The sequence below is a fragment of the Carcharhinus amblyrhynchos genome, chromosome 9 (assembly GCF_965287045.1).
Source record: "Carcharhinus amblyrhynchos chromosome 9, sCarAmb.v2.hapA, whole genome shotgun sequence".
NCBI lineage: Eukaryota > Metazoa > Chordata > Chondrichthyes > Carcharhiniformes > Carcharhinidae > Carcharhinus > Carcharhinus amblyrhynchos.
Window position 1 is genome coordinate 103,588,942 of NC_137332.1, and position 20,669 is coordinate 103,609,610.

General features: G+C 46.7%; 1 protein-coding gene across 1 annotated transcript; it reads left to right on the plus strand.

Annotated features, from left to right (window-relative positions):
* The first annotated feature begins 352 nt into the window (after positions 1 to 352).
* LOC145348516 (nuclear factor 7, brain-like) lies at positions 353 to 8,187 on the plus strand. The gene is made up of 6 exons (XM_080196704.1): positions 353 to 907; positions 2,075 to 2,170; positions 2,280 to 2,513; positions 5,356 to 5,378; positions 5,484 to 5,599; positions 6,793 to 8,187. Exons 1-6 carry the CDS (start codon positions 470 to 472, stop codon positions 7,356 to 7,358), a joined length of 1,473 nt encoding a protein of 490 aa, XP_080052830.1. The 5' UTR covers positions 353 to 469; the 3' UTR covers positions 7,359 to 8,187.
* Positions 8,188 to 20,669: the final 12,482 nt, after the last annotated feature.

A 20,669-nucleotide genomic window follows, 5' to 3' on the forward strand; every position in this document is an offset into this window, starting at 1 on the left:
GCACAGACACGGTGGGCCGAAGGGACTCTCGCTGACTCTGTCAGATTGGATGAATGAACTGTCGGACAAAGCTCTTGAACGGACCAAAGAATAAGTGTTCTAGTGAAGCAGCCATCCATTTGAAGAAATGCAGGGTAATTCTCTCAGAGAGTCACCTCCTTTAACATGTTCATGTCGCACTGGAACTGTTACTTCTGCACCTTCAAGAAGGCATCTGCTGGGGGCTCCATCAAACTGAAATTGGTCGGGGTAACATGGCACAGAAAGTTAAATTCACCCCAAATCGGTGACAAACCGAGGCAAAGAGCTGGATAAGAAATATTTATCGTATATCACAATATTTACCCCTCCTCCCCCAAGTTAGAGGTGGAAATTAATTCCCTGAATACTGCGATGAAATTGATCAGAGAATCGCTGAACACAGTGTGTGTGTGTGAGAGAGAGATAGGAAAGGCATCGAAAGTGAAAGATGCGTTTAAAATCAGGAAGTGCCTGGGATGTGAACATGTCCTCCAGACAGCTGCAGCCCCCGAGCTGGACCCAGGAGCTATGTTGCCGCATTTGTGTAGATTTCTTCATTGACCCTGTCTCCCTGGAGTGTGGGCACAATTTCTGCCGCTCCTGTATCACAGGGTATGGAGGAAACTCCTGCCCGGAATGCAGGCAGGAATTTCCCAAAGAAAAACTGACGGTCAACAGGAATTTGGCCAAATTAACGGAGAGAGCTTGGAAATGGACCCTGAATCCAGGAGAGGAGGGAAGTAAACCTCACTGCCAGGAACATCAGGAAGAACTGAAACTCTTCTGTGAAACTGACAAGAAATTGATCTGTTTGATTTGTAGAGATTCCCGGGAACACAAATCTCACAACTTCATCCCCATTAAAGAAGCGGTTGAAATCTATAAGGTGAGATGGGACTGGGCTTTATTGTTTTGATCACATTTTTTTTCACAGTCTTACTGACCATTCTGTGATCTCCTCTTCAAGTTAAAGAGCAGGAAATTTTGAGGTAAGTCTTCCTTGCCTCTCTTCATCTGTAACTTCCCAACTGGAGACCGTGGGTGGGATTTTACAGCCTCGCCCATCCCGAGACCATAAAATCCAAGCCAAGGTCAACAGACCTTTCCATGGTCTGCCCCTCGCCTGCTCCGATTCCCGTGGCAGGCAGGACAGTAAAATTCTGGCCAGTGAATCCTTTGGCGTATTTTCCTGCTCTTGGGTCTCTGTGTCCTGGTAATACTTGATTTTTTTTTCCTTAAATAACTATTCTTCCATGATTCTCTGCCACGAGGTTTGTTCCACATTAACCAAACAAATATGGCCAACAAGATAAATAACCAGGGGACATGGATTTACTGTAAGGGGCACAGGATTCGGAGGGGATTTGAAGGAAAACTTCAGCATGGGGGGGTGGTCAGCTCAGTGGCACAGTGGTGAGCGCTGATGCCTCACAGCACCGGGGACTCAGGTTCAATTCCCAGCTTGGGTCAGTGTGTGAAATTTGCACATTCTCTCCATGTCTGTGTGGGTTTCCTCCCACAGTCTGAAAGACGTGGTGCATTGACCATGTTAAATTCTCTCTCCCGAACAGGTGCCAGAGTGTGGCAACTAGGGGATTTTCACAGTAACTTCATTGCAGTGTTAATGTAAAGTGGAACTGATCCACTTCAGATCAGCCATGATCTTATTGAATGGCGGGGCAGGCTCGAAGGGCTAGATGGCCTACTCCTGCTCCTATTTCTAATGTTCTTACAACAGATAAGAAGTGGAGATGCTGGCTTTGGACTGGGGTGAGCACAGTAAGAAGTCTCACAACACCAGGTTAAAGTCCAACAGGTTTACTTGGAATCACGAGTTTTTGGAGTGCTGTTCATGATTCCACATAAACCTGTTGGACTTTAACATTTATGAACATTTAGATGAACACTTGAAGCACCATTGCATACAAGGGTACAGATCAAGTGCTGGAAAATGGAGTTAGAATGAATAGGCGGTTGATAGCTAGTGTAGACATGATGCAGCGAAGAGTCCCTTTCTGTTCTGTGAAACTCTGACACTCTGACTCTATCCCAGGATCAGCTGGAATCATCTTCCAAATCTCTCGCAGAAAAGAAATTGATGTTTCTGGAAGCTGAATTGAAACAGATCCAGAAGATTTCTGAGCTCAGGGTAAGTTTGGGATAACTGCTTCAATTTCCCGGGACCTAGGTGAGTTTTGTTCCTCTCGATCACGGGATATGATTCTTATTTATTTATTTTCCACATTTCATTGGACAAGGAGCAGTCCAGCAGTCTGCAGACTCACATCACATCCGAGTTCGCTCAAATGCACCAGATTCTCACTGAGAAAGAACAGCGTTTGCTCCGAGAGCTCAGGAGAGATGAGGAGAAGATTCTGGACACAATGGAGAAAAACCTGCAGAAAATCCAGGAGAATTTATATTCCATTGAGGGGGAACTTTCAAAGTTGCAGCAACAGATGGAGCAGCAAGACAGAGTGAAATTTCTGAGGGTGAGGATTACTAAAACAAATGGAATGATGTGACGAAACAGCATGATGATTGGGGCAGCACAGTGGCACAGTGGTTAGCACTGCTGCCTCACAGCGCCAAGGACCTGGGTTCGATTCCCAGCTTGGGTCACTGTCTGTGTGGAGTTTGCATGTTCTCCCCATGTCTGTGTGGGTTTCCTCCGGGTGCTCTGGTTTCCTCCCATGGTCCAAAGATGTGCCGGTTAGGTGGGTAGGCCATGCTAAATTGCCCCTTAGTATCCTAGGATGTGTAAGTTAGAGGGATCAGCAGGGTAAATATGTGGGGTTACAGGGATAAGGCCTCGGTGGGATTGTTAGAGTTGCAGACTTGATGGGTCGAATGGCCTCCCTCTGCACTGAAGGGATTCTATGAAGAGTGGTACAGTGGGTAGCACTGATGCCTCACAGCACCAGGTTCGATTCCGGCCTCAGGTCACTGCCTGTGTGGAGTCTGCATTTTCTCCCCGTGTCTGCATGGGTTTCCTCTGGGAGCTCCAGTGTCGTCCCACACTCCAAAGATATGCAGGTTAGATTGATTGGCCGTGCTAAGGAGGATTGGCAGGGTAAATGTGTGGCGTTACGGGAATAGGACCTGGGTGGGATTGTGGTTGGTGTGGAGTTGATGGGCTGAATGGCCTCCTTCGGCATTGTAGGGATTCTATGAAACAATTGTAAATAATTTGTTTCTGGAGCAAGACTTTTTATTGCAAATTAACTAGCCGGGTAATCCGCAGAGATCCAGGAAGGAGTGGCATGGCTTTGAAACTTAGCTTGCATTTATTTATTGCTGCTTCCCTGTTTGTGATTACTGTGTTGTTGTGACACACATTGCATTCCAGTTGTATTGTGTGAGTATCGGGGAGGGTTGTTTTGGTATCGGTGTCAGAATCACTTGTGCCTAATCTTGACCTTTCAAAAGAATAAAACAGTAAATGCTGGACAACTCAACAGATCAGGCAACATCTGTGCAGAGAGAGAGATAGGCTGGTCCTGAACTCTCTGGTCTTGTTCTCCCTGCCACCACTGCCAGTGAGAATTTGGCGCTCAGCCAAAACTTCATTTGCTGCAGCAGGTCTGGAAAATCCCAGCTGCGGGCATGGCCGGAGAATCCCACCCTCTTTGATGTTTCAAGTCCATGGCTGGGATTCTCTGACCTCGCCTGTGGCCGGAATTCTTCGTCTTTGCCCGTGGCTGGGATTCCCCAGTCCCGCCTCAGTGAATGGAGATTTAGCTGAGCGCCAAATTTTCCATTCTCGCTTAGAGTGGTGGCAGGGCGAATGGGATTGGAGTATCCTATCCTCTTTGAATTTTTGAGTCAATGGCTGGAATTCTCCGACCTTGTCTGTGGCTGGGATTCTCCAGTCCCGCTGCAGTTAATTGAAGTTTTGGCTGAGCGCCAAATTCTCCCTTCTCGTGGGCAGCGATGGCGGGATGAATGAGGTTGGAGAATTGTGGTCAACCTGTTTCTCTCTCCCTCCACAGATACTGCCGGATCTGCTGAGTTTATCCAGCATTTTCTATTTTTATTTCAGCTCTCCAGCATCCATGGTATTTTGCTTTGAACTTTTTTTTGAGCGTCTGGAGTGAGTTCTCGCTGACTCTGTGTGTGAGCTAGAGAGATGTCACGTTCCAAGACTTGGCAATGGCAGCCATTCATCTCTGCCCTGTCATGATTACAGTCAAAAATACTGGTTCAAATCTCACCATAATTAAAAATAAAGTCTGGAATTGAAAGCTGGTCTCAATCCTGGTGACTGTGACAACTATCATCGAACAGTCAGAGTCTTTTTCCCAGGGTTGAAATGTCAATTACTAGAGGACGTAGGTTTAAGGTAAAAGGGGGAAAGTTTAAAAGTGATGTGAGAGGTAAATTTTTTACACAGAGAGTGGTTTAGTGCCTGGAATGTGCTGCCAGAGGAAGTGGTAAAAGCAGATACAATAGCAACGTTTAAGAGGCATCTTGACAAATACACGATTAGGCATCTCTTTTGACACCCACCAAATAATCAAACTCGAATTAACTTAGGGACAAATTAATGGGGACAGCTCCCCAAAAGGAAGGGGACAGCCCAAACAAAAAACAAAATCAGGAGGAAACTTAAAACATTAAGTCAAAAGGTGATTATCAGGGTCCCAGTGGGCGCAGAAACGATTATAGAGAATACGGACCGTGTCGAGGTCTTTAGTTTACAAAGGCGTCATGTATCAGCTCAGGCTTAATGGGCCGAAGGGCCTGTTCTTGTGCTGTACTGTTCTTTGTTCTTCATTGATCTTCAAATATTGTTTAAAAAAATCCCACCTGGTTGAACTATGCCGCCCTGACTTAGAAATATGTTCCTTCACTGTCGCTGGGTCAAAATCTTGGAAGTCCCTCCCAAACAGCACTGTGGGTGTATCTACACCTCAGGGACTTCAATAGTTCAAGAAGATGTCTCATCACCATTTTCTAAAGGGGTATTTAGGGATGGGCAGTAAATGCTGGCCAAGCCAACGATGCCCACCTCCCATTAATGAATCTTAAAAATTCCTTACCGGGTCTGGCCTACACGTGGCTCCAGACCCACAGCAATGTGGCTGACTCTCCATTGCCCCTCTGAAATGGCGGAATGAGACACTCAGTTCAAGGGTAATTAGGGATAGACAACAAATGCTGACCTTGCCAGTGACACCCACATCCCATGAATGAGTAAAACATGAGCTTGGTTTTATACGAGAGTCTGTTTTTCCTTTTAGCATGTTTGTGATAATGTTGAGATAACTCTTTCTGTCTGGACCTAGACAGTCAGCCTTCCTTAACCCAGCCTTGTCTATTTATTCGTTTCAGGTGGAAATATCACAGAGGAGGAGGTAGGATAATGTCTTTTCAGCACAATTTAGTGAAATAACGCAGCAAAAGGTTTATGGTCTTTTGTTTTGTAAAAATCAGCTGAATATAAATCTTTATATTTGCAGGAGCAGTGAGGACTATGAAAAACTGGCATTAGCAGATGAGATGTTGTCACTCGGGAAGTTCAATGGCCCCTTACAGTACACAGCCTGGAGAGAAATGCTGGACACTATCACTACTGGTAAATCTCTTGTCTTGCTGATCTATAAAGGTCTGAAACCAATACCAGCCCCCGCACCAGTCTGGCCTAGTCTCGGGCAGCGCGGTGGCAGAGTGGGTTAGCACTGCTGCTGCCTCACAGTGCCAGGGACCTGGGTTCGGTTCCCAGCTTGGGTCTGTGTGGAGTTTGCACATTCTCCCCGTGTCTGTGTGGGTTTCCTCCGGATGCTCCGGTTCCCTCCCACAGTCGGAAAGACGTGCTGGTTGGGTGCATTGGCCATGCTGAATTCTCCCTCAGTGTACCCGAACAGGCGCCGGAGTGTGGCTACCAGGGAATTTTCACAGTAACTTCATTGCAGTGTTAACATCAGTCTACTTGTGTCACCGATAAATAAACTTTAATTGCAAAGTAGAGGAGGTGTGGCCAGAGGGGAGAAGGATTGGGAGATTTTCACTTTGTGAAAGTTACTAGAGTGGCTGTCAGCTGGTGTGTTTTGAATCCATCCACCCCTCCACCACAACCCCCCCAAGCTCCACCCCCTCCCCTAGCCCCACCCCCAAACACCCCCACCCCCTCATCCCCACCACCCTCAACCCCCCTCCCCCACACCCCAGCCACCCACCGCCCCATCCCCCACCCCACCCCACATCACCCTCACCGCCCCCACAGCCCCCAACCTCTCCCCCCACCGCCCCCAAAATTACAGAGACTGCAGAATTCCAGTAACAGAGCCTGGAATCCTGCAGAAACACCGGAACATCCCGAATGTGCAGTCTGTGGGGCGGCACGGTGGCACAGTGGTTAGCACCGCTGCCTCGCAGCGCCAGGGACTCAGGTTCAATTCCAGCCTCGGGTCCACTGTCTGTGTGTGGAGTTTGCACATTCTCCCCGTGTCTGCGTGGGTTTCTTCCGGGTGCTCCAGTTTCCTCCCACACTCCAAAGATATGCGGGTTAGGTTGACAGGCCATTAGTGTCAGGGGGATTAACGGAGTATATATGTGAGGGTTATGGGAATAGGGCCTGGGTGGCACTGTGATCGGTGCAGACTCGATGGGCCGAATGGCCTCTTTCTGTACGATTCTATGATGCTAGAATGTGAATGGGAATTTTACAACACTCCTGCTCCAACAATCTAAATTTCTGATTGTATTTATTTTAACTCCCCTGCCCCTCCACCCCACCACTCTCCCCACACCCCCAACACCAATCCACAGCTCCAGCCTGTCTGACTCTGGATCCGAACACGGCCAATCCCTGGCTCAGAGTGTCTGAGGACCGCACCAGCGTGGGACTCGGGGACCACCGGCAAGATCTCCCCGACACCCCGGAGAGGTTCGATCGTGGGGCCTTCATCCTGGGCTCAGAGGGGTTCACATCGGGGAGACGCTACTGGCAGGTGGAGGTGGGGAACAAGACCTGGTGGGGTGTGGGCGTGGCCCTGGGATCTGTGCTCAGGAAAGGGGAAATTGACCCCACGCCGGAGGTCGGATACTGGACCGTGTGGCTGTTCCCCCAGAGCGGCTATGTCGCCCGCACCTCCCCCTCACTGACCCCCCTCGCCCTGGGAGCGGGGCCGCGGAAGATCGGGGTCTTCCTAGACTACAAGGCGGGGCAGGTGTCTTTTTACAACGCGGACAACATGTCCCACCTCCACACATACACCCACCCTTTCACTGAGACCCTCTTTCCCTTCTTCTGCCCGGGTCCCAGTGAGGACGGGGTAAATTTAGCTCCACTCAACATTGTGGGGTCAAAGGTCACCAATTGGACCATCCCATAATTCCACACTTCTCACCTCTCTGACATCGGCTGAAACCCGCCCCTCTCCTTTCCCCCCCACCCTTTAAGGGTGGCATGGTGGCCTCACAGCACCAGGCACCCAGATTCAACTCTGGCCTCGGTTCACTGCCTGTGTGGAGTCTGCACATTCTCCCTGTATCTGTGGGTTTTGTCCATGTGCTCCCGCACTCCAAAGATGTGTAGGTTAGTTGCTTTATCCTTGATAAATATGTGAGGTGACAGGGCGAGGGCAGGGAGTGGGCCTGGGTGACACACTCTGTCAGAGAGCTGGTTCAGATTTGAATGGCCTTTTTTGCAATGTAAGGATTCTATGATCATGTCCTTAAGGGAATCTGCTATCTTGACTTGGTCTGGTCTAGTTCATCACCTAGTTAATCACCGAGTTAATCATTGGGTTAGTCACCTAATTAGTCACCAAGTTAGTCACCTCGTTAGTCACCTAGTTAGTCACTGAGTCAGTTGGGAAAAAAATGATATCAACATTCAAACATCGGTTGGAGAGAATACGATGAAGGAAAAAGGGGTTGAAAGGATCTCGGGGCAAGTTAATAAAATGTGAATAGAATTATTCATTTGCGTGGAGATTACGTTCTGAGCCTGACTGTTTGTGTCTGACCTTCTGTATCTATGCCCGTAACTCCTCTATCTGTATGGTCATTTAGACTTTGTATACTTCAGAATGTATTGTTCTCAAGATGTCAACCGACACAAACATGCTGGAGTGTATTTGTTTTGTGATGTTTTTTGCAGTATATTTGTTGCTATTGTACCTTTCGGTATCTTGGTGCTTGGTCTGTAAAACGTCAAGATGAAACCAATTAAATCATCGGATGCAACACTTCTCGTTTTGACTGCACTTTCATTTACAATCTCCCGATCATTCAGTTTTTAGTTTGTGTAAGGACAAAGCGGGTATTTGGCATTCACAGACAATACGCAGACAAGGTACAAAACGCACCCATTTACCTGTATTTCCAAACATGGGAGAGCTGCCTGTGGTGATGGGATGGCCAGGAGGGAGGATTTCTCTTTTGGACTAGGATCAAAATAGGATCAGGTGCGACGTCTGTCCTTGTCAGCTTGTGGGGACCATGAATCGGATTCAATATGAACTGGGAATTGGTTTTTGGAGCAAGTAAGCAGATTGAAATAACTCCTTAGAGGCCGGTACACCTTCACCAGATTCCCTTCATTTACAAACTCGATTTCACTCCTAAGAGTGCATCAGATACATAGTCAGAATCTGGTCTGTCGGTAGCCATGTCGCCCCTCATTATATACACAGACCAGACTCCCTGATTGGGGAGGCAATCATTACTTCAATCAAGGAGCTCACACTCCAAGAGGCCAGACTCATGGGCCTGGTTGAGGACATTATAGAAATGGATAAAAGGCTTCATAGAATCCCTACAATGCAGATGGAGGGCATTCGGCCCATCAAATCTGCACCGACCACAATCCCACCAAGGCCCTATTCCTGCAACCGCACATGTTTATCCTGCTAATCCCCCTGACACTAGGGTCAATCTATCATGGCCAACCCACCTAACCAACATATCTCTGGACTGTGGGAGAAAACTAGAGCACCAGGAGGAAACCCACACAGACACGGGGAGAACATGCAAACTCCACACTGGTAGTGAGCCGAGGCTGGAATTGAGCCCGGTTCCCTGGTGCTGTGGGGCAGTATTGTTAACAACTGTGCCACCATGTTGTCCCACCCCACTCTGAGAATTGTCTTTAAAACATTGAGAAAAGAATAACGTTTTTAGAAAAAGTATGTTGGGGGGCAGGTTGGCTTTTGATTGGAGTTGAATGAAACCCACGGTCAGACCAGAGCACAGAGCGCTCGTCTGACATACGGATGATGTGACCTGCCCACCGGGTCTGCACTCTCATCAGCAGTGTGTGGATTGATGGTAGACTTGCTCTAGAGAGAACTTCAGTGTCCGGTACTTTGTCTTGCCATCTGATGTGTAATATTCTGCAAAGACAAGTCATGTGGAAATGATAGAGCATGCCTTCGATATGCAGTCCACATTTCGCAGGCATACAGGAGGGTAGTATGGAACTGAGCAGCGACAGATCAGCCATGATCTTATTGAATGGCAGGGCAGGCTAGAAGGGCTAGATGGCCTACTCCCGCTCCTATTTCTTATGTTCTTATGTTCTTAGTGAGTACCACGGCGCTGTAGACCTTCAGTTTTGTTGCTGGGCTGATTCCTCGACATTCCCATACTGTGGGGCGCAGTCTACCGAAAGCAGAACTTGCCTTTGCTATTCTGCAGTTAACTTCTGTATCAATAGTCACTGCTTGGGAGAGTGTGCTGCCAAGATAAGTGAACTGGTCCACTGCCTGTAGTTTCTGCCCTTTGATTGTGATTATGGGTTCTGTGTACAGTGCATGAGGAGCAGGCTGGTGCATGACTTCAGTCTTTTTAATGTTGATAGTGAGTCCAAAGTTGTCACAAGCCGTGGAAAATGTGTTCATACTGACTTGCAACTCTGGCTCTGAGCCAGTATACAGGGCGTAGTCATCGGCAAAGAGGAAATCTCTCAGAACAGTATCTTTCACTTTGGTAATAGCTTGAAGTCTCCTTAGGTTGAAGAGCTTCCCATCTACTCTGTACTTGAGGCTGATTCCAGCCACACTGTCCTGAAAGGCATCATTCAGCCTGGCAGTAAACATCACGCTGAACAGTGATGTAGCATCCCTACAGTGCAGAAGGAAGCCATTTGCCCTATCAAGTTGGCACCAACCACAATCCCACCCAGGCCCTATCCCCATAACCCGATGCATTTACCCTGTTAATCTCCCTGATACTAAGGGGTCAATTTAGCACGGCTAATCCACCTAGCTGCACAACTTTAAACTGTGGGAGGAAACTGGAGCACCCAGAGGAAATCGATGTAGACATGGGGAGAATGTGCAAGCTCCACACAGACAGTCAGTCTACACAATGCACTACAGTCGGTCCTGGATAAATTATATGATAAAAGCAGAATGCTGAAACTTCCCTTTCACTTACTCCAGTTGAGGGTCATAGTCATTCGGAACTATCCTGTAAGATACTGGGTGTTAGGCGGGATATAGCCAGATCGGGACACCAGTCCATCACAGGGCACACAGGCAATTTAGCATGGCCAATGCATCTAACCTGCACATCTTTCAGACTGTGGGAGGGAACCGGAGCACACGGAGGAAACCCACACTGACACGGGGAGAATGTGCAAACTCCACACAGACAGTGACCCAGGCCGGAATCGAACCCGAGTCCCTGGCACTGTGAGGCAGCAGTGCTAACCACTGTGCCACTGTCCCCACCTGAGATTTGAAACAGAAACAGCAAAACAGCTTCTACGCTGCGAGAGAGAAACAAGAGATAACGTTTCCACTTCAGTGTGACTCTTCCCCCGACCGGCTGCTGCAGAGACTAACCTGGTGAGCAGAGGGATGTGCTGTTTGGCGGAGAGGGTTATTTGGTGCTGTAATGTTTATCAATCTCCTTCAAACTGTGAGTCCATAAACACTCTCACATCGAGAACTACAAAACTCACCCCAAAACTCTCTCCAGCCAACTCAAAACACTGAAACTCAACCCCTGCTGTAAAGTGATGACACATTGCATTTATGATGTGGAGATGCCGGCGTTGGACTGGGGTAAACACAATAAGAAGTCTCACAACACCAGGTTTAAGTCCAACCGATTTATTTGATAGTAAACTCACAAGCTTTCGAGGTTCCCCTCTTCGTCAGGTGAATGGAGAGTTCTGGCCTCAGACAGAGCATATAAAGCACAGACAGTTTACAGACAGTAACGTCACACAAACAATAACAGGATCAGTTCACACCCACACTCACCACACACCTCCCCACTCACAAACACCCCCACACTTCCTCACACACTCTCTTCCCCATACCCTCACTCTGTCTGTTTGTCTCTGTCTCTCTCTCTCCCTAACACCCTCTCACACTCTCTCTCTCCTTAACACCCCCCTCTGTCTCTCTCTCTCGTCCTAATACCTTCTCAAACTCTCTCTCTCCCTAACAATCTTTCACTCTCTCTCTCTTTCTCTCTTGGTCTCTCTCCCTAACTCCCTATCACACATCTCTCTCCCTAAAACCCTCTCACTCTCTCTCTCTCCCTAACACCCTGTCACACACTCCCTCTCCCTAAAATCCTCTCTCTAATACCCTCTCTCTGTCCTTAACACCATCTCTCTCTCTCTCCCTAACACCCTCACACACTCTCTCTCTTCCACACCCCGCCCCCCCCCCCCCCCCCCCCCATTTCAGAGATGATTGGTGGATTGACTGAGTGTGAGGAAGTGAGAGCCTGTGTGGGTGAGGGGGATGAATGTGAGGGAGTGTGAGTGAGTGAGGGGGTGAGTGTGAATGAATGTGTGAGTGGGTGAGGGGGATGAGGGAGTGTGTGTGTGTGTGAGAGGATGTGGGAGTGTAGGTGAGGGGTGAAGGAGTGTCTGATTATATGAGAGTGTGTGTGGATGTGTGTGTGTAAGAGAGAGAGTGTGTGTGAGTGTGTGAATGTTAGTGTGAGTGTGTATGTGTGTGTGTATGCATGCGTGTGAGTGCGTGAATGTTAGTGTCAGTGTGTGTGAGTGTGTGTGTGAATAAGTGTGAGTGCGTGTGTATGCCTGTGAGAGTGTGTGTGAGTTTGTGTGAGTAAATGTGTGTGTATGTGTGTGAGTGTGAGTGTCTGCGAGTGTGTATGTGTGTGTGCGTGTGCGTAAGTGTGTGCATGTAAGTGTGTGTGTGTCAGTGTGTGTGAAAGTGAGTGTGTGTGTTTGTGTGTGTGAGTGTGTGAATGTGTGTGAGTGAGTGTGAGTGAGTGAGTGTGTGTGTGTGAGAGTGTGTGTGTGTGTGTTAGTGTGAGTGTGTGAGTGTGTTTGTGTGTGTGTGTGTGTGAGTGTGTGCATGTGAGTGCTCCCATTAATAATAACAAGAGGTCAGTAATTTCTGGAAGTATTGTTAGATAACAGAACAATTTTATTTCGTAAATACATACATATAAGTTACAGAAACATCCTGTCAGCGTTGTTTGTGTATGTTTGTACCTACTCGTGATTAACAACCTTGTTTTGCTGTTCGACACAATAAGGAGGTTTCTCCGGCTGGGCTGGTGAGAAGGGGTTGCGGGGCTGGGGAAATTTGGGAAATCCTACCCTTAGAAGAGTTTTTAACAGTAAAACCCAGCTGCTGGGTAAATGTTCTCCTGCAGCGACATTAACTGTCGGAGGTCCAGCTGGAGGTAAAAGGAGGAATTGAATCCTGTGTATCACAATGCCAGGAAATCACTCAGCTCAATGTGGTCCAGCCTGTACAAACCGCAGCACGGAAAGCAGGTTAGAATCAGAAAGTGGCTGGCTCTGTGACTATCTGAGTGGTGATGTGGGTATGCCAGCGTTGGACTGGCGTAAACACAGTAAAAAGTCTGACAACACCAGGTTTTAGTCCAACCCGAAAGTTTAGGCTAACCCCGAAAGTTTGTGAGTCTATTATCAAATAAATCGGCTGGACTAAAACCTGGTGTTGTCAGACTTTTTACTATCTGAGTGAACATGGCCTCTACTCAGCAACCTGAGAGCTGGAAGTAAATTGTCCCATTTGCCTTGATATCTTCACTGGCCCAGTTTCACTGGAGTGCGGGCACAACTTCTGCTGCTCCTGTATCATGGGATACTGGAAACAGGAGCAGAAGAACTCCTGCCTGGAATGCAGACAGGAATGTCCCGATAGAAACCTCAAAGTTAACCAGGTCTTGGTGAGATTGGCGGAGAGAGCTAGGAAATGAACTCTGAATCCAGATGAGGATGGAAGTAAACCTTAGTATCATAGAATCCCTACAGTTTAGAAGGAGGCCATTCAGCCCATCATCTGTACTGAGCACAATCCCACCCTAATCCCATAACCCCATGCAATTTACTCTACCAATTCCCTTCACGCTATTTAGTCAATTAGATCAATTTAGCTTGGCCAATCAACCTAACCACATGTCTTTCGGGCTGTGGGAGGAAACCGGAACACTCGGAGAAACCCACGCAGACATGGGGAGAATGCACAAATTCCACACAGACAGTGACCCAAGGCCGGAATTGGGACCCTGACAATGTGAGGCAGCAGTGTGAACCACTGTGCCACAGCACCACACTGTCAGGAACATGAGGAAGAACTGAAACTCTTCTGTGTAACTGACAAGAAATTGATCTGTTTGATTTGCAGAGATTCCCGGGATCACAAATCTCACAACTTCATCCATTAAAGAAGCTGTTGAAATCTACAAGGTGAGATGGGACTGGGTTTCATCACCAGATTATTTTGGTCACATTGTTTCTCAGTCTGACCCTTTCATTCTGTGATCTCCTCTCCCTTCCTAACATTTATCCTGTCTTACCTCCTAAGAATCTTTTAGTCAAATTACCTTCATGGAGTACAGACCCAAGCTCTTTATATCCTCATATGGCAGTCCCTCTGTACATGGGATCCACCTAGCTTGTCTGCTCTGTGCTGTCTCTAGTGATAATATATCCTTCTGTAAATACGCGGACTAAAACTGTACACAGTATTCTGAGTGTAGCCTCACTAATACCATGCGCAGTTGGAGCAACACCTCTTTATATATAAACTCCAACCCCCTCATGAAGTCTTGTTAAAATGACTGGCGAGTTGTTCCCAGCTTTGACAGCACAAGTCAATTCTTCCAGCTATGCCTCTCTTGACGCCTGTTTGGTCCCATGCCCCTGTGCCAGCCAGAAAGGGGCTTACCCAGTCTAGCACACTTTCTAGCCACATTTTCCCTTCCCCCTCCCCTCCCCCCCAAGCCCCACCCCCACCCCTCCCCTCCCTCCCCTCCTGCTCGCCTTTCCCCTCCCCTCCCCCTCCCCTACTCCTCCCCTCCCTACCCCTCCCCTCCCTACCCCTCCCCTCCCACCCCCCTCCCACCCTTGCCAAATCCTCCGTCCTCGCTGGAACAGGAGGGGAGCACGGTGTGAACGAGCGGTAAGATTGCACCCATAATTTCTCCCCATCCCATTTTAAATGAGCGACACCTTATTTTTAAACAGTGACCCCTAGTTCTAGATTCTTCCACAAGAGGAAACATCCTCTCCACATCCACGCTGTTAATACCCCTCAGGATCTTAAAGGCTTCGATCAAGTCACCTCTTACTCTTCTATACTTTTGTGGTTACAGACCTAATCTCTCCAACCTTCCCTCGAACTTTCTCACCCATTCCTGGTATTAGTCCAGTAAATCTTTTCTAAACTGCTTCTAACACATTTACATCGTTCCTTAAATAAGGAGACCAATACTGTACACAATATTCCAGATGTGGTCTCACCAATGTCCTGTGCAACTGGAGCATAACCTCCTTACTTCTGTTTTCAATAAACTATGCTGTTCTATTAGCTTTCCTAGTTACTTACTATAGCTAGAACAGGAATGTAGAATAGAATAAACAGCTTGAGAGATTCTCATAATCTTGAATTTAGAATCCACACCAGCATCACAGTGAGAGAGCAAGAGAAGGATAAATCAGGGTTGGGAGAGAGCTAGGTAGGGAGGTTAAAGGTAAAGAAAGGGGCAAAGAAAATGAGCTAGGGCTAAGCCTCCATTAATGTGATAACAATCAATCTGAATCATTTTGAAAATATATCAGATTTTTCTGTGTTAAATTTCGCCTGCCATACATCAGTCTCATCCTGTCTTGAACTCTGTTACTATCCTTTGTATTGCTTTCTACTTTGTAGAGTTTTGAATTCATCTGCAAATTATGCCTGGTGTACCCAAGCCAAGGTCATTAATATACAGTATCACAGGAATGCTTAAAGGGAGGCCATTTGGCCCATCATGTCTGTGCTGGCTCTCCCAATGAGCACCATAGCTTATAGTGCTATCCCCTGCCTTTCCTGTACCCCTGCAAATTGTCTCTGTTCAAATAATCATCCAATGCCCTCTCGAATGCCTTAGCTAAACCTGCCTCCAACACACTGCCTTCCAGACTGCCAACCACTCGCTGTGTGAATAAGATCTTTCTCACAGCGCTTTCACTTCTTTTGCAAATCTCTTTAAATCTGTGCCCTCTCATCCTCCATCCTTTTATGAGCTGGAATGGTTTCTCCCGATCCCTCTGTCCAGCCCCCTCATGATTTTGAACACCTTCGTCAAATCTCCCCTCAGCCTTCTTCCCTCCAAGGAGAGCAGTCCCAAACTCTCCAATCTGTCCTCATAACTGAAGTTTCTCATCCCTGGAACCATTCTTGTAAACCTTCGCCCTCTCTCCAATGCATTCACATCTGTCCTGTAGTGCGGCACCCAGAACTGTACACAATACTCAAACTAATGTCTGTATAAATTCAGTATAACTTCCTTGTTGTATTAATAAAGCCCAGAATACTGAATGCTTTATTAACTGCTGTCCTACCACCTTCAAGGATCTATGTGCATATACACCCAGGTCCCTCTGCTCCTGCAATCTATTAAGAATGTTACCCCTAATCTTATATTGTCTCTCTATATTCTTCCTACCAAAATGCATCACCTCACATTTCTGTGCATTGAACGTCATCTGCCATCCATCTGCCCACTCCACCAACTTGTCTACATCCTTCTGAAGTTCTGCATTGTTTTCTTCACTGTTTACAATACTTCCAAGTTTTGTGTCATCTGCATCAGGAAACCTTCCTCCATCCTAAAAAATATCAAGTGACCATTGTTCCCTGCTTCCTGTCATTCAGCCACTTTTGTATCCACATTGCTACTATCCCTTTAATTCCATCCCCTAGGGCAATGCTTTGACTAATCAGAGTTAAACTGTCTGTTTTGAATTTAAACAAAACTTGGCATTTGTCAGTTAACAGGGTTCATTCTCTATGTCAAGGCCAATCAGAGTCCCCTTGCCAACCAATCAGTACTCTCTTCCTCTAAAGTATAAATTGTTGGCTTCTTTACAATTTGGTATTCTTGCAAAATATCCTGATGAGTGCAATTTGAAAAGCTTCGACAACATGTGTCTTTTTCCAGCAATACTCATGTTTTGTACTAGTGCACCATTATTAACATACAATATATCAAGAAGATCAGTGATCACACTACTGACCAATGTACACTGTCCTCCTCTCTGAGAAAACAACCATTTGCCAACACGCCCTGCCTCTAGTTCCCGAGACAATTCTGTATTCATCCTGTTACTATCCTGTTACTGCCATAGTCTCTAAGCTCACTAACATGTCAATTATGTAACATTTCATCAGGCCTTTTCTTTTGGAAGTCCAGACATACTTCTGAAATACTGAATGCTTTATTAACTGCTCTCTCCAGGCACAATTCCAGAATACTTAATATTATTAACCACGCTATAACAAAAACAGAAAATGCTGGAAAATCTCAGCAGGTCTGACAACATCTGTGGGGAGGGAATAGAGCCAATGTTTCAAGTCTAGATGACCCTTCGTCAGAACCCTAAGCTCACAGAGCCTACAGATCTGATGAAGGGTCATCAAGATTCGAAATGTTGGTTCTATTCTCTCTCCACAGATGCTGTCAGACCTGCTGAGATTTTCCAACATTTTCTGTTTTTGTTTCAGATTCCAGCATCCACAGTATTTTGCTTTTATCTTGGTGAAAAGATTTGAAGTTTATTTATTAGTTACACAAGTAGCTTTATATTAACACTGCAATGAAGCATCTTGTCCTGTTCTGGCTTATCCAATACCACCTCCTTTTCACAGTTTAGTTCAAGAAATGTCAGCTTCATTCCAGTTGTTTTTGTTATAGTGTGGTTAATAACACTAAGTACTCTGGAATTGTGTCTGGAGAGAGCAGTTAATAAAGCATTCAGCTTCATTCCACGGGGGTGCTGGCAGGGACAGAATTTATTGCCCATCCCTAATGATCCCTGAATTGAGTGACTCACTCGGTCATTTCAGAGTCAAAGACATTGCTGTGGGTCTGGAGTCACATGTAGGTCAAACTGGGTAAGGATGGTAGATTTCCTTCCCTAAAGGGACATTAGTGAACCAGATAGAACAATTGACAATGGTTTCATGGTCATCATTTATGGACTGGTGTCCTTGTGCACCAGTCACTGAAGGTAAGCAGGCAGATGCAGCAGGCGGTAAAGAAGGCAAATGGCACATTGGTCTTCATTGTGAGAGGTTTTGAGTACAGGAACATGGATGTGTTGTTGCAATTATACAGAGCCTTGGTGAGGCCACACCTAGAGTATTGAGTGCAGATTTGGTCTCTTTTTCTGAGGAAGGATGTTCTTACTCTCGAGAGAGTGCAGCGCAGGTTTACCAGGCTGATTCCGGGGATGGCAGGACTGATGTATGAGGAGAGATTGACTAGGTTAGGATTGTTTTCACTGGAGTTCAGGTGAATGAGGGGGGAATCTCACACAGACTTATATAATTCTAACAGGACTAGACAGGATAAATGCATGGAGCATGTTCCCGATGGTGGGGGAGTCCAGAACCAGGGTTCACAGTCCGAGGATACGGGGTAGGCCATTTAGGAAGGAGGTGAGGAGACATTTCTTCACTGAGTCTGTGGAATTCATTACCACAGGAAGTAGCTGATGCCAAAACATTGAATGTATTCAAGAGGTGGCTGGGATCAAAGGTTATGGGAAAAAAACAGGATTAGGCTATTGAGTTGGACAATCAGTCATGATCATAATGAATGGCAGAGCAGGCTTGAAAGGTCAAATGTCCTCCTCCTGCTCCCAATTTCTATGTTTCTATTTGACTTTTAATTTGGATTTGTACTGAGTTCAAATCTCACTGTCTACCATGGTGGGATTTGAACCCAGGTCCCCAGAGCATCACCCTGGGTCACTAGATCAGTGACAATACCACTGCGCCAGCACTCCTCCTCCCCTCCACCTATCTGAACCAAATCCTCTCTCACTATAACTTGGGCAGTACATTCTTCCTTGGTAAGGGCAGTTAGAATCATAGAGTCCCTACAGTGCAGAAGGAGGCCATTTGGCCCATTGAGTGTGCACCGACTACAATCCCATCCAGGCCTCATCCCCATAACCTCATAAGAACATAAGAACATAAGAACATAAGAAATAGGAGCAGGAGTAGGCCATCTAGCCCTTCGAGCCTGCCCCGCCATTCAATAAGATCATGGCTGATCTGTCGTGGCTCAGTTCCACTTTCCCGCCCTCTCCCCATAACCCTTAATCCCCTCTTTTATCAAGAACCCATCAACCCGCTTCTTAAAAATATTTAGCGAGGCAGCCTCCACCACTTCAACGGGCAGAGAATTCCAGAGATTCACCACCCTTTGAGTGAAGAAGTTCCTCCTCAACTCCGTTCTAAACCGCCTCCCCTTTATCTTGAGGCTGTGCCCCCTAGTCCTACTGTCTTTTTTGAGCGGGAAGAGTCTCTCCACCTCTATCCTATCCATCCCATTCATCATCTTATACGTCTCAATGAGATCTCCCCTCATTCTTCTAAACTCTAACGAGTACAAGCCTAGTTTATTCAGCCTCTCCTCATAGCTCAACCCCCTCAACTCCGGTATCAGCCTAGTAAACCTCCTCTGCACTCCCTCCAGGGCCAAAATATCCTTGCGCAGGTGCGGCGCCCAAAACTGCACACAGTACTCCAGCTGCGGCCTCACCAATGCCCTATACAGCTGCAGCAAGACCTCCCTACTTTTATATTCAATCCCCCTCGCTATGAAGGCCAGCATGCCATTCGCCTTCCTGACCACCTGCTGCACCTGCAAGCTGGGTTTTTGCGACTCATGCACAAGGACCCCGAGGTATTTACCCTGCTAATTCTCCTGACACTAAGAGCATAAGAACATAAGAAATAGGAGCAGGAGTAGGCCATCTAGCCCTTCGAGCCTGCCCTGCCATTCAATAAGATCATGGCTGATCTGAAGTGGATCAATTCCACTTTCCCACTTTCTCCCCATAACCCTTAATTCCCCTGTCTATCAGAAATCTATCTACCCATGACTTAAATATATTCAGCGAGGTAGCCTCCACCACTTCAACGGGCAGAGACTTCCAGAGACTCACCACCCTTTGAGTGAAGAAGTTCTGCCTCAACTCTGATCTAAACTGCCCTTCCCTCATCTTGAGGCTGTGCCCTCTAGTCCTGCTATTGTTTTTAAGTGGGAAGAATCTCTCTACCTCTACCCTATCTATCCCTTCATTATCTTATATGTCTCTAATGTCTTGTATGTCTTGATTTTAAACTAATTGTCAAACATCCAGAGAATGGGGAGAAATCTATTCACTTCATATCATCAGGATCTAGAATGTTCTACCTTGAAAGGTACAAAAGCAGATTCCATCGATAATTCTAAATAGAAATTGGAGACAAGGGTTTTGAGAATGAGGAAGTTACTGGGTTATGGGCCAACAACAGAGATATGGGAATAAACACAACTGCCCATTAAAGAGTCAGCACAGGCCTGACAAGTCAAGTGGCTTCCTGTTCTGTAAGTTTCTATGAGTCCTTGATAATGACAGCACAGACAGTGTGTTGAAGCTGTAAAATGTGGAAACTTGTGGACAATGAGACTGTCTTCATTAGTCACGCTTGTGGGAAATACCTCAGCCTTAAGACACGCAGATTGGAGCGTTATTGAGCTGGAGTTCATGGTAGAGACACACGCAAATATAAAAGGCAAGAAGAGGAATAGTTAGATATTTTATTCCAGAACAGTCACAGCACTAGAAGAGAGACAGGAACAAGTGGAGGAACGTGTAACTGACAGTTACAAAATCTATCCGAGACTGAAGTAAGGATTTGGCCCCTGTTCAGAGGGTATTCCCTGTAATCATGGTCAAGAAAGAGGAGTGCATTGCCAACATGTCGTCAGGGTAAGGGATTTCTCAATGCAGCTGGAAAGGAACACGGATTGGGAAGAAATAGCCATCATGATTCAATTCCAAAGCATCAACATTGGAAGGAAGACAGCAGAGTCCCGCTAAGGGAGCATTAGGAATGAGACCGGGGGGGTAGGGGTGTGATCTCCTGATTACTACTTGGACAGTATGCTAATCAGCAGAGAGATCTTTGTAGCTAGAAGACCTCAAACTAAGGGGCTGCAGAATGAGATTTTGGGATTGAGATTTCTGAAACAATAATGGCTGCCACGAAGTGGGACTCACTTTGGTTGAGGCCTGATTGTTGCTGTTGCAAAGAAAAATGGCCTGTAAAAGGGTAGGTATTCAATATTTTAGTAGAAAGCCTATTTCATCAATTAACCAGGTCACCTTGCATCAAGATCATAATGCATTTTCA